General features: G+C 44.5%; 1 protein-coding gene across 1 annotated transcript in view; it reads left to right on the forward strand.

Moving 5' to 3' along the window:
* The window catches only part of necab2 (N-terminal EF-hand calcium binding protein 2), a gene marked incomplete at both ends in the record, with an annotated part of 233,051 nt that overhangs the window by 5,008 nt on the left and 213,043 nt on the right, over nucleotides 1-15,000 (forward strand). The window contains one exon of the mRNA XM_083654659.1: nucleotides 7,371-7,395. Within this exon, the coding sequence (XP_083510785.1) occupies nucleotides 7,371-7,395 (25 nt within the window). The remainder of the gene's footprint in view (nucleotides 1-7,370; nucleotides 7,396-15,000) is intronic.

Raw genomic sequence — 15,000 nt, forward strand, 5'->3', positions numbered from 1 at the left:
CCTGTTTACTAATCTGCCCTTGGTCTCAGAGCTTCTTAATATTTTGTGAACACTTTTGGTGTTTGAAGTCAGTGCAAACCTTCAGAATTTTCTCAACGGTCTTCCAAGCCATTGTAGGTCTGTTTTTGGTGAATGGCTGCCTGTGCGTGCGTGTGTGTGTGTGTGTGTGTGTGTGTGTGTGAGAGAGAGAGAGAGAGAGGGAGAGAGTATTTGTATTGTAAGAGCCAAAGGTTTCTCCCCTTTTCATCTGAAGCCTAGAGGGAAACTGGGTCACCCACATCTTGACTCTCCTCATGCTCTTTCAACCCTTTACCAATGAATGTTCACACATATCGTTGTACAGGAGCTATCGTTTGCGCAGCAGTTTGCGCGCCTCTTATGCCATCTTCCCTGCGTCTTAGGCTTAGTTCACACCGGGCACCCAAGCCTTGCCTACGCCTTGCCTTTACCCACGCTTTTAAATAGGCGTCCGTTTTAGTCAACGAGGCTGTGTACACAGGGCGCCTGAGCGTGAACCCTGCGTGTACCCACGCCTTGCCTGTGCCTTGACGGGTGGCTATCACGTGGGGCTTTCTCCTCGTCGGCAAACAAATCTTCAGGAGAGAGAATAGCGACCGAAGAAGCAAGATGGACAATGTTGTTGTGCCAGCACATATTCTTGCAAGATTACCTCTCTAAAAAGTCTGACTATAGTCAGACCTGGTTATACATATCCAGCATCAATAGAACATTAAATATATCAGATTTATTTTACCTACCCATGATAATTCGGGACCACACGTGAAAAAATACAGTCGGGAGAGAGGAGAGGTGCTTGTGACTCGGCTCCAGGTTCAGCGTGCGGTGTGATCGCAAAAGCGTGTAATAGGTTCACGTCCAGCTCAAGGTCTGCAGGCGTAGGCGTGGGTTGAGGCAAGGCAAGGCGTGGGTGCCCTGTGTGAACGTAGCGTTAGGCTATCGTCTGCCTCCCGCAAGTGTCATTTTGCACTCTGGCGAAGATACCATCGCCATGTTCGGAGCTTAAACACAGGTTTGGGCGTCGCCCATGCCAAACCAGGCGTGTCGGCGCTAAATGTTGGCCACAAAGTATTTCCGTGCACGCAATTTTAAGACCACCTAATAGCAGGTCTTAGCACTAAAAACCCCACTGCGCCTGAGTGCACGCAGTATTCTCCGCGCAGTGCAGGGCAACTCCTGGCTTGGATACATTACGCACGGCATAGATGTCCCTCTCTCTCTCCAAACCTCACGCGCACACACAGTTGATTTTCAACTATATTTTTTTATATTTTTATTATATTTCAGAAAAAACACACACCTTGATTTAAAAACGAGAATTCGTTTGTCATGTTTTTATTAGGCTACATAATGCCCAACCATACAGGTCTGTGGTGTTAGGTGTATAACAGTAGATTACCTTTGAGAAAGTTGTGCCGGCCAGTACAGTAACCTCTTTTCCTGCAATTGCACGCATGCAAGAGCTTCTCCACAGCGTGGATGGCGTAACCGCAGTCAATAGCTTAACCCGAGGGGACAATTCTCATATCCACCTTATTTTTGGCGGCCATTTTTGCCTGATCTGCCGATGGGTGCTTCTTCCGGTGTGATCCTCCCAGCCTTGTTGCTGACAGCTTGACACCCGTCTGGGCGAACGGAGCAAATCACTAATCAGGTCCAGCTTGGCAAAAATCTCGTCGATAAATATCCCTTTAAGAGCGCAGTGCATTCATGGGTAATCGCCTGCTGTGGCCAATATTAACCATTTAGAGTAACACTGTTTCCATACGGATCACCGGCGTTAGTTTGTTGTTTATAACGTGGCTATATTCATAACGTTTTCTATCTCGGATACGTTATTTCGAATCGCACATAGGTTATGCCAAACCCCACATAGGTTACGCCTCGAATACCACATAAGTTACGCTAAAACGCACATACTTTACGCCTCGAATCGCACATAGGTTACGCTAAAACCACCACCGCAAAGCGTGTGGGTTTCAGGACGAAACAGACTCGAGCCACTAACGTCATCTTAAGAGCACAATATTCCTGGAATGCAAGTTTAACTAAACAGTTACATGTCCTCTGCATTCTACATAAAATTAAGATATTACGGGTTGTTTTATTTTGTATGTTACATACTTATTGACCAAGTTATGTTCAATTCAGCCAGGGTACAAGAGACTGAGTGTAGGCAGCCATGTTTTCAAATCAAGTAGAATACATTAGGAAATGGCAAGCTGCAGCAATAGTCACGTTAAACCGGACCTTGTACGCACAATTATTTTTTACAGTGGGGCATTCAAAAATAAGGTGGATAGGGTTAGGGTTAGGCTAGAATTAAATTCTCACACATCCCTACCCTATTAAAGAAACAAAGCGTGCGCGCGTGTGTGTGTGGGTGTGTGTGTGTGTGTGTGTGTCTGTGTCTGTGTCTGTGTGTGTGTCTAATCAAAGATTAGATGAACGCAGGAGTTCTAACATAAATGATCTAAAACATAATGTGATGTATAATATTTCAAACGCATCTTCTGACCTTTCCACCATCCACTCAATGAAAGACAATCAAACTTCTGTGACCTTCTGCTCAAAAAAATGAAAAAGTCTCTCTTCAATGACATTTAAAATCTTTTGTTGCGAGACGTTAGCAAAATGTCAATTAGAAGTCAATGACTGGTGAGAACTCTGACCGAGCGGTTTTCATCGTTTCCTTTTTAGTTTCTGTACGGCTCACACTGCTTCTAAAACTTCAATGTGAATTATGAAAATGTATTCTTTTGATTCAAAACACGATGACAAACGGTTGAATACTCCACTCATGTACATATTGTGTATTTGATTGGATTGCACTTGCAACGTTGTGATTGTCTTTTAGTTATCTTTCCTACTTCTTTATCTCTGAATATTGACCTGACCGCAAATGCAGAGGATGAATTTTCCCATGGGGATAAATAAAGGATAACTTAACTTAACTTAAAGGAACACTCCGCCCATTTTCAACCAGCTTTGTATCATTAGAACATCAGTAGTATATCAGAAAACTGTAAACGGTTTTGAAGTCTGTCATTTCATTTGACAGTTATTGAGTGTTCAAGTGTGGACCAGTGACATCACTGGTCCACACTAACTCAAATGAATAACTCATTAACTCAAATCAACTCTCAATAACTGTCAAACTATTCATCATTCATCTAGTTTGACAGTTATTGAGAGTTGATTTGAGTCAATGAGTTATTAATTTGAGTTAGTGTGGACCAGTGATGTCACACTGGTCCACACTTTAACACTCAATAACTGTCAAATTAAATGACAGACTTCAAAATAGTTTACAGTTTTCTGATATACTACTGATGTTCTAATGATACAAAGCTGGTTGAAAATGGGCGGAGTGTTCCTTTAACTCTCTGTGGTCATTAAAGATCCCATCGGCACTCAAGAGTAGGGGTGTAACCCCCGGTGCCCCAAACAGGCCTTCCTTCCATCATGGCCACCTAATCATCCCTCATTACTTAATTGGCACATTCAGTCCTCAACTCTCCACCGTGATGCTGATGTGTGGTGAGCCTTCTGGAGCAAACTGGCTGCTGTGCATCACCCAGGTGGCTGCTACACATCGCTGGTGGATGAGTAGAGTCCTCCCCCACCTCCTCTGATATGTGAAGCGCTTCAAGTATCTAGAAAGGATGCAATCAATTAATTATAATTAGTCATTTAATATCGTATCTGTCCGATGAGCAAAATAACCTCATTGCTAATATCAGTTATTGGTACCAGCCAAATAAAGAAATTCAATCACACGTGTTTGTCAGTATAAAATTTGATTACCATAGAAACGTTGTTTTTGTACAGCTCATATCAACATAGGTAAAAATCGATTTATCGGCCATAACAGTAATGTTAATATGGTTTATCAGTAACGGCAAAATATTCATATCGGTGCATCCCTATTCTCTCACACGCACACATGCCACGCCCTCTCGCTTTCTGCCTCCATATTGCATCTGCCTCGCCACTGTTTTGGCGTCTCTGTCTTCCCTTCACATTCACTGCACGTCGTTGCCAGCAGGAACAGTTCATAACGCCCACGAAAGCTCATCGGAACATCTAATAAAAGCTACTTCTTCAGGAACACAGACTCAGCCCTGCCACTCTCAAACCCAGAGAGAAAGCAACACCTTCACTGGAGCTATACATTAGCTCCCAGAATAGTGGCGTGTGTGTGTGTGTGTGTGTGTGTGTGTGTGTGTGTGTGTGTGTGTGTGTCTGTGTGTGTGTGTGTGTGTGTGTGCGTGCGTGCGTGCGTGCGTGCGTGCGTGTGTGTGTGTGTGTCTGTGTGTGTGTGTGTGCGTGCGTGCGTGCGTGCGTGCGCGTGCATGCGTGTGTGTGTGTGTGTGTGTGTGTGTGTGTGTGTGTGTGCGTGCGTGCGTGCGTGCGTGCGTGCGTGTGTGTGTGTGTGTGTGTGTGTGTGTGTGCACTTTCATGTGTGTCTGATTGAGTTTCTGTGTGTGTGGACCTATGTGCCGTATTGATTTTGCCTAAAATCACCAACATGATTGCAAGACTGAACATTTCTCTGATGTGTTCTTTTACGCGCTGGGGGGTGTTTTTATTGTGAAGAGCTCGTGCAATCACTCTCTACTCTGCTTGAAAAGCACATAGTAAACACGTGACGTCTGCTTGGCCATCTTTGACTTGAATTGAAACCTGAGTAAATATCTTGCTGCCCCAGGATGCCCATTCACAAATCTGATTCCATTTTCAAAAATGCATCCGCTTCAGTCTCAAAATGCAGCATGCCTAGGGCTGGGCGATATGGCCTCTAAAGAATATCTCGATATTTCTAGGCTATATCGCGATACACGATATATATCTCGATATTTTGAAATCTCTCAGAAATGCTCGATTTAAAACTTTGACGCATACAATTACACCATTATGATGATAACATGTCAGACCTCTTCTTTTAGTAACGGGCCTGTCAAAACATCTGACTCCTTGTCTAACATGTCAGATCTCTTCCGTGACTTCAAAACAAAAACTGATGTCCCATGCTCTTTATCAAAGGAAACATAATTAGTAAAAAGAGACAGTAGAATGTGTGACCATAGTTTAATTTGAAAATGAGATAGCCCACCTTTCAAAAAGTGATATCTACTCTTACAAAATTATTCACGGCACCAAATTAGAAAGGAAAACACAGCAGCTTAAACAATCACCTCCTTGATCTCATTAAGTACGTCAGTTAATTGCATGACGTTGCGACCTAGGAGAGCAAAATGTCAGTCTCCAGTGATATTTGTCCTTCAAAATATCCCCTCTCTCAGCAGGCCTCAGATGTTTGCCTGGCGGCTACAATCACAGGTGCCATATAGTCACTGCAAAGTGTGCGCATCATCACGTCCCTCTTTAAACCTCCATTACCCCCAACTTTCGGAAAGGTCTTAACAAATTTGCCTTAATTGCCAGTGGCAATTAGCAATAATGTTTGTGAATTGGAGGCACCCTGCCAGGAGCCTCATTTGCAAAGAGGTTAATTATTGCACTGACATGCAGATGGATAAGTGAATTTCATCACACCAGCCGAGCCGCGGCATAAAACAAATGTGGGTCAAAGTCGTAAAGTCGCGGGGGCCACAATGGGAGGGAGGGAGGGACCGCCTCCTTCCTTCTTCAGCACTGTACCAGAGATTTTCATCCGCCATTTATTTCCCCATAGACATTTCGTAAAATGCTTATAAAAATAATTTTACTTCGTCAAACCAAACGGTTCAGGTATATTTAGAATCCGGAGAGACCATAGAACATTTCACTCGGACCAAAAAAAAAAAAAACGACGAAATATTTTCTTTAAATCCGCAATGTTTTCGCGTTTTGGTCCGGGTGAAATGTTATGCGATCTCTCCTGTTTCTAAATATATCTGGACCGTTTGGTTTGAACCAGTAAAACTCTTTTTATAAGCATTTTACGAAACGTCTACGGGACAATATATGGCGGATGAAAATCTCTGGTACAGTGCTGAAGCAGGAAGTAGGCGGTCACTTTGCCTCTCTATTGCATTGACAAAATCAGTCCACAGACAAGACAGACATTTAGGCTAAACACCTGGCAAAGTAGTCAGAACTGCTTCTGTGGTACTGGGAGTTCCTGCTAGAATAGGTATCTCCAGGAGCACCTGTGGTGCCATGACGACACACACAGACTCACAAGGTGATGAACACTATAGCAGGCACATGCTGTCACCGCTGCAGGTAAATCTATATGAACAATGAAGGGGCAAAATTAATGTCTGTCGAGCTATTTCCTGGGCAGCACATTATGCGCCGCCTCCCACCCACAGCAAGTGGGTTTGTCAATCAGGTTTGTATTAAAAACACACCGGCTGCTATATGGCCTGTAAACCCCCCTGTGTCTCTGCTCCATCCACCTCTCACTACCTCCACTAATAGACCCTTTTTATGTTTGTGAACAGCCATTATGTATTAAAGTTACAACTAGGGGCACGGTGGCGCAGTGGTAGCGCTGTCGACTCCCAGCTAGAAGGTCCCTGGGTTCGATTCCCACCTGGGAATTCAGCTGTCCTACAAATATGGACGATCCGGACGGCTCCTCCATGTATCTTAACGGGGGGGCCAGCGACAGACAGGTTACCTGACACAAATAAGATTCAAGATTTTTATTGTCACTCCGTGGTACAAGTATCACGTGTGAAATTCTTGTGCTGTGGACTCCGTTTACAACATAGTACAAATATAACAGGGCATATGAGTGCAAAAACAACAAGAGACACAACAAGCAATAAGGCAGTAGAGTGATAAGACAAGTCAGAGACAGTGGCATATTCACTGCACATAGGTGCACATGTCATGTGCATACTTTGGACGTACTTAAACATTTTAAATTCAACGTATTTGACGTACAGGTGCAAATAGCATATACCTAATTAAACATACAATTAAACATTAGACATACATACATAATGGTAGCAGCTACAGTACGGTACAGTACAGCTACTACACTATTTGTGTATGTTAAGGAGTCTCGTGGCCTGCGGGAAGAAACTGTCTTCATAAGCGGACTCTTTCAATGGGGTGAGGTTTCCTGACCCGTACTAACTCACTGTCAGGATGGGTCTAGGATCCAACTACATGGCCAAAGTTGCAGCGCCGGACACATCGTCATATTCCTAGTGGGAATGTCCAGCGTTTATCCGCCACGAGACATCTTTCACCTGTATTCCGGGGATCTCTCTCGTTTCGGCTTGAGTTCCTTCAGAGTTTTGGATACGGCGATGCGTGTGCAGCTAACCCCTGTGACGTCCACGCTAAACGACTCTATACTAACACACTGCTCTCTTGCTTTCTGTTCACAGATATTCCGAAGAGCTGATAAAGATGGTGAGTGTATAATATAATATAATACGATATGATATATTGATATAGTAGGCTACGATATGATACAATATGATACAATGATGTAATGGGACATGATAATGGTATGACACCATGTGATAGAATACGATACGATACAATTCGATATGATATAACATATTATGTACTGTAATGCTCATAATTGGGGTAAGGAGGAGATATGATACTGTTAGAAAAGATACGATACAATGTCACAATACAATAATGATAAGCTAATAATTGGGGTTAGTGATGCGATACAATACGATATGTTATCAGCAACAACACCCTCTTTTCCAACACGTTTGCAGCAGGGAGGAAGTTGCAGGGGGGAGTCTTGTTCTAACAGCCTGTCTCTATTGGGAACTGCTTTGCTGGCGGATGCGTGTGTGGATATAGGCATCTGTTTGGAGAGATTCCTTGCGTTTGGAAGCCTCTCGTATTGAGAAAAGTATAGCGCGAGTTCCACACTCTGACTCAAAGATATTGCTGTCTGAGCTGTCGCTGTGGCAGTCTGCTGTATTTTGAGCATTTTGGAACATGAAAGTGTTTTTGAGGGGAGAAGTTTATATTGCTCTGTAGCTCTGCCAGTGAGCCGTTTGTTTATACCCTCTGGCTGGCATGCATGTTCTGCTGCTCTCTCTCTCTCTCTCTCTCTATCTCTCTCTCTCTCTCTCTCTCTCTCTAATTCAAATCGCTTTATTGGCATGAATGTCACGACAACAATATTGCCAAAGCATCAGAAAACAATTAAACAAAAGTAATGATTACATTACACACACATTACACAATAATACACATGACAATACAACATTGAGATGGATACATATCAGTTACAGTATATACAGTGTTCACACATGTATGAGTGTTGATGGAGGGTTTGTTATTTCAACAGGTCACATCATACTGTGTGTGTGTGCATGTGTGTGTGTGTGTGTGTGTGTGTGTGTGTTTGTGTGTGCGTGTGCGCGTGTGTGCGTTGGTCACTCACTGTTCCTCAGATTGTGGCAGGCTAACACATATTGTGCAGCCAGAGTTGCTGTGTTTCCTTCTCCCAGGACAGTTCCCAGTCTGGACTGCTCATCCAGCTCTTTGAATTGGGGGATTTGGGAGCCAAGTTTGTTAAAGAACATTTCTCTAACTGTTTTGAATTTTTCACATTGTAGGAGGAAGTGCATCTCCGTCTCGACCTCACCTGTCAAACAGTGACCACATGTTCTATTTTCTTTTGGTTGCCATGATTTCTTATGTCTTCCTGTTTCGATTGCCAGTTGGTGGTCACTGAGCCTGTACCTGGTGAGGATCTGTCTCTGCTTCCTATCTCTGACAGTAGAGAGATATTCTGCCAATTCATAATCTCTGTTCAGGGCCAGATAGCATTCTAATCTACTTTGATTTTTGGTTTCTTCTTTCCAATGTTCCAAGTAGGTTTCTTTGCATTGTTTAATAATTTGGTTTACCTGAATTGGTGTTTGGGAAGCAGTGTTAGTCTGAGCCTGGTGGAGATGTGGCTGAGGAGGGACAGTTAGTCTCAGCACCAACTGACATAGTGGACTCTTTTCTGGGTTCAGCTCTTGGGTTTGCAGGGCTTTGAAGTGGAGGCTATCTGGGGGACTGGATTTAAGATGATTTACAAATTTTAGTGCTCTCTTTTGAATGTTAATTGTTAATGGATAACGGCCCAATTCTGATCTGCACGCATTTGTTGGTGTTTTTCTTTGTACATGTAGGATGTGTCTGCAGAATTCAGCATGTAGGGATTCTGTTGGGTGTTTCTCCCAGCTGATGAAGCTATGATGACTGAGTGGACCCCATACTTCACTACCGTACAGTGCAATGGGCTGGATCACACTGTCAAATATTTTAAGCCAGATTTTAATTGGAATTTGGATATTATAAAATTTCATTTTGATTGCATGTAGGGCTCTGCGAGCTTTTTCTTTTAGTGCGTTCACTGCCAGGCTGAAGCTGCCTGAGGCTGTTATTGTGAGGCCGAGGTAGGTGTAGCTCATGGTGTGTGGTATGATGGTGTTTCCTAAGGTGAACTGGTGTCTGTCTTCCTGACATCTGGCCTTTTTTTGGAATACCATGATATTCGTTTTTTTCAAATTGACTGCCAGGGCCCAGCTCTGGCAGTAGCGGTCCAGCAGGTCCAGCTGCTGCTGTAGTCCCTGTTTTGTGGGGGACACCAGAACTAGATCATCTGCATAGAGCAGGAATTTGATTTCCTTGTCCAGAAGAGAGAGGCCCGGGGCGGTGCTTAGTTCCAGCTGCTCTGCAAGTTCATTGATGTAAATGTTGAACAGCGTTGGACTCATGTTGCAGCCCTGGCGGACACCTCTCGCCTGGGCAAAGGATTCAGTGCATTTGTCTCCAATCTTCACGCTGTATCTGCTTGTCATGTACATGCATTTAATAAGGTCATACACTTTGCCACCGATACCACATTGAAGAAGTCGGTAATATAGGCCTTCATGCCAAATTGAATCGAAGGCTTTTCTAAAGTCAATAAAACAAGCAAATATTTGACCATTTTTTGTTTGGTGTACATGTTTTTCAATGAGTGTGTGAAGAGTGTAGACATGGTCGGTGGTCCGATGTTTGGGGAGAAAGCCAATTTGGCTTTTACTCAGGATATTGTGATTTTCAAGGAAATTTGAAATTCTACTATTTATAATGCTGCAGAATAGCTTTCCCAGACAACTGCTGACACAGATTCCCCGGTAGTTGTTGGGATCCAGTTTGTCCCCACTCTTAAAGATGGGAGAGATAAGGCCCTGGCACCACATGTCAGGAAAACAGCCTGAACTCAGTATTATGTTGAACAGTTTGAGCACAGCATCCTGCATGTTAGGGCTGCAGTTTTTGAGCATTTCATTTTTTATGTTGTCTGGGCCACAAGCTTTTTTTGTTTGGAGACATTTAGTCTTTTTTGACAATTCATCCCAAGTGATTGGGAAGTCAAGGGGGTTTTGATTGTTTTTTATGGTTGATTCTAATGATTCTAGTTTTTCTTTGATAAGATCTTGAGTTGAATTCAATTTATTTATAGGGATGTCTTCAAAGAGATTTTCAAAGTGGGTTCTCCAAATATCACCATTTTGTATGGGTAATGCTTGTGCTTCTTTTGTGCTCAAGGCATTCCACATTTCCCAAAATTTATTTTGGTTTATGGACTGTTCAATTTCATCTAATATTCTGTTAGTATGATTTTGTTTTTTGTTCCTAAGTGTGTATTTATATCTTTTGAGGGTGTTACTATAAGCTGTTCTTAATTCTGAGTCATTTGGTTGGTGATGTTTTAAATTCGAAATTTTCCTCAGGTCTTTTCTGATGGTTTTACACTCGTTGTCAAACCATTTTTCAGTATTTTGTTTTTTGTTATGCTTCTTTTTCACTTTAGTAAGGTTAGCCTTAATTGCTGCCTTGTGAAATAGCATATTCACATCAGTGATGGCTAAATTTATACCATCTCTGGTGGTGTCGTACTCATTTTCTTTAAATTTCAATATTTGGTTTGCTATATCTGGGGAGTTCTGGGCCATAAGAAATTGGTGGCCACTGTCTTGACTCCACCTATATGTCTGCTTTAAATTGTACAGCTTACTGGGTTGCTGTGGTGGTTGTTTGGTTTGAGCAGAAAGCTTGAGGTAGATATTAATTTGGTTGTGGTCTGAGAGGGGGGATTGCTCCCTGACAGTGAATGCACTGATAGTGGAGGGGTCCATGTCAGTGATTGCATAGTCTACTACACTGGACCCAAGAGCTGAGGAGTATGTGAATCTCCCTAAAGAGTCCCCTCTGAACCTACCGTTAACTATGTACAGGCCTGAGGCTCGACAGAGCTGCACTACCTCCTTGCCACTTTGGTTTATTTCTGAGTCAAGGCTGTTGCGGTAGGTGATGGGGGGTGTGATATGAAGGGGGGACTGATCAAATAAATGGCTGTTCCCTTGTGGATCAATGAAGTCAGGTTCACTTCCTGTCCGACCATTTAGATCTCCAATCAGAAGCACTTTACCCTGGGCCTGGAAGTGGCTGATTTCTGATTGAAGTATTTCAAAAATGTCTTCTTCAAAATAGGGAGAATCTACTGGTGGTATATAAATAGCACATAGATATATATCCCTGTCAGTTATTCCTAAAAGTTTATCTAGTCTCAGCCATATATGTGATTTCCCTTGTTTTACTGGTGAGATGTGGCTGTTGAGTTCTCCTCTGTACCACACCAGAATCCCCCCAGATGTTCTACCTCTGCGTATGTTTCTAAATTTTAGAGAGGGCACTTTGACTTGGTTGTATCCTGAGGGACAGTGAGTGAGCATGTCTTGTTGACACCATGTTTCAGTCAGTACAATAATATCGATATCTTCAATAGATTTCAGGAATTCAGGGTTTCCACTCTTCAGCCCAAAGGTTGAAGAATGGAGACCCTGGATATTCCAGCAGCTTATATGAAATGAGCGCATCAAAAACAATCAAAATCAAAATGGACCTGTATAGTGAGACAAATATTAAACACCTTCAACTATCTATACATTTACCATACTGAATAATTATAATAATTTGATATTAATTATATGGAGACATACTACTTTAACTGGTACTACCACTATTGACTACTATCATTTACTACTACTAACAATACATTTCCATGTTGTTCTACTTTTTCAAGTGGTAAAATGTGCATCTTAGCTGAACAGAAGTCGGGTGCACAGGGTGTGCAGCATCTCCCTGATGTCTCCCAGTTCAGAGGTAGCACGGGGAGGCCCTGTGGCAGTAGGCTGGGCCACAACTGCTGCATAGCTCCGCTGTTGTGGGTAGGGAGGGGGACCAGCAGCAGTTACCGCTGCGTAGCTTCGCTGCTGTTGGTGGTTAGGGGGACAAGGGGCCGGTGCTCCTGCATATCGCTGCTGCTGATGTTGCACGGGGGGGTTGTGGGCAGGGGCTGAGGAGGAGGAAGGTAGGCTCCTCTGGTTATGCTCCACAGTGGTGAGGTGGTGGGCACGTGGGGAGTGGGAGGTCCAGGCAGAGCTGTCATGTCTCCTCGTTGCAGGGGGGGTGATCCTGGGGTGGTGATGGGGAGGAGGAGGTCTGGCATGGCCTCTGAGACTTGTATTAGAGGAGGGGGTGGGGGGGCTGCGTCCCAGAGCAGTGTCTTTGAGGGTCTTTGCAAATATCTTGACACTCTCTTTATATAGATGGAGTCCATCATAGAGGTCCCAGGTGCCAATGTTTGAGTGGAGGGCCAAGTGCACATTGGGTAAGGTGGCACATCCTCTTCTGATCTCCATATTAATGTCATGTATGACATGAGGAGGGATGTCTGTCCGAGGCAGCAGTGTGGAGACTACAATACGGCTGTCAGGGAACTCCCTGCTGGCCTGCACTGCCATCTTCCTCACTGCCTCGGCAGTGTCCCTACGGAGGCTGTGCAGGTCATTTGTCCCTGTGTGGATCAGCAGGTATTGAGGGCTCCTGAGAGTCTCCTTTTTCAACAGCTTCATTGCATGGTCTGTGGTGCTGCAGCGTTTAGATAGCACTTTCATACCGGGAAAAAGTTTGTTTGTGTCCAGGAATTTCCCATTCGAGTCAGCCAGCAGGACCACCTGTGGGGCTTGCTCTTTAAGCTGAGTGGAGGAAGGTTGGGATGTGTTGGCAGCTTGCTGTGTGGATGTGTCAGGGGGTGCCTGGGTGTTGGGCTGGGTGCAGGGCAGCGGGGGTGGGACAGAGACACAGCAGGGGTTTGGGACACTGACAGGGAGGGTCTGTGTTTCCCTATGTGTCATTGTGGGGACTAAGGAGAGTTGGTCTGTCAGGTGTTGGATTTGCCTGCTGAAGCTCCTTTCTCTCTTCTCAGCATCATCCTTCACTTTGGCTAACTGAGCACGGAGCACACTGTTCTCCTGTTTGAGTTCCTCCACACTTCCTCTGACGTCAGATGCTAAGGTCTGATTGTCTCTCCTGAGCTGTTGTAGCTCCTCTTTTAGCTCCTGCACAGTGGTGTCTGGGGGGTCAGACAGCCTGGCCTGGGTGTCTCTCCTGAGCTGTTGTAGCTCCTCTTTTAGCTCCTGCACAGTGGTGTCTGGGGGGTCAGACAGCCTGGCCTGGGTGTCTCTCCTGAGCTGTTGTAGCTCCTCTTTTAGCTCCTGCACAGTGTTGTCTGGGGGGTCAGACAGCCTGGCCTGGGTGTCTCTCCTGAGCTGTTGTAGCTCCTCTTTTAGCTGCTGCACAGTGTTGTCTGGGGGGTCAGACAGCCTGGCCTGGGTGTCTCTCCTGAGCTGTTGGAGCTCCTCTTTTAGCTCCTGCACAGTGGTGTCTGGGGGGTCAGACAGCCTGGCCTGGGTGTCTCTCTTGAGCTGTTGTAGCTCCTCTTTTAGCTCCTGCACAGTGTTGTCTGGGGGGTCAGACAGCCTGGCCTGGGTCAGCTCTTTGAATTCAGCAAAGTCCAGCTCCAGCAGGGCCACACACTCCTTCAGTTGGTTGGTGGAACTGGCAGGTGTGGGAGGGGCAGAGATGGAGAGAGTGGTGTGGTTCTCTACTGGGCTCTCCTCATCTTTACTGCCAGAGGGGAAATTGCTCCTCATGGTGTCCACTTCCACTTTCAGCAGGGGAAAAGTCTCTTCAAAGGACTCCAGATTGGCCTCATTCCCCTGGATCATGACTTTTCCTTTGGTGTAATATGTGATGGTAAGCAGAGGGTCATCTTTGTCAAGGTGTGCATCTTTACAAATCTTCAGTCTGCCTCCTGAGCCGATGCCCTCACTGAATACATGTGCATATTTACTGCACAGAGTGTCTTTCCAGAAATAGATTTGGTCAGTGAAGAATATGAAGTTGTTCTTCTTCCTTCCTTCTTGGTGTTGGGCGTAGTCAGTGAAGAGGACCTCTGGGTTTTCCTGCAGTGTTTTCTCCTTATGTTTCTCTTTAGCTGCTGCACTCTTACATGTGGCAGGGTACTCAACTTCCCTGCTGCCCACTCTGGGGTCTGTGCTGTGCTTAGTCACCTGCTGATTGGTTCCCATAGTGCCCACTTTTTAACTCCAAGGGGAGCTAGACTAACTGGTTACTTTGCTAGCTTTTCTACCCTACAGGCACTGGCAAAAAAAAAAAAAAAGTTTATCAGGTTACCAGCAAGGATCAGGATCAGTGGCAGGTAACAGTAGCAGTTCACAGCTAGCTATCGGTCGGTTGGTTAGCAACTAGCTGACAGATGGTTAGCAGCTAGCTGACAGTTGGTTAGTTGGTTAGCAGCTAGCTGACGGTTGGTTAGCAGGTAGCTAGCAGTTTGTTTAGCAGCTAGCTGACAGATGGTTAGCAGCTAGCTGACAGTTGTTTAGTTGGTTAGCAGCTAGCTGACGGTTGCTTAGCATGTAGCTAGCAGTTGGTTAGCAGCTAGCTGACAGTTGCTAAACAGCTAGCAAACGGTTCACAGCGGTTTAAGAAATATGGAGGATATTCCTTCTGTTTTTGTTGATTAAAGTTGTTACCTCTTCTTTAAAGTCCTTTCTGAAGATTATTTGAAGGTTATTTTGCAAAATGTCTCACTTTTTTAGGTCCAAGTTTGAGATTCATTCAGGAGCTCATCTCAGT

The sequence above is a fragment of the Poromitra crassiceps genome, assembly GCF_964638095.1.
Source record: "Poromitra crassiceps genome assembly, chromosome: 18".
Lineage (NCBI taxonomy): Eukaryota > Metazoa > Chordata > Actinopteri > Beryciformes > Melamphaidae > Poromitra > Poromitra crassiceps.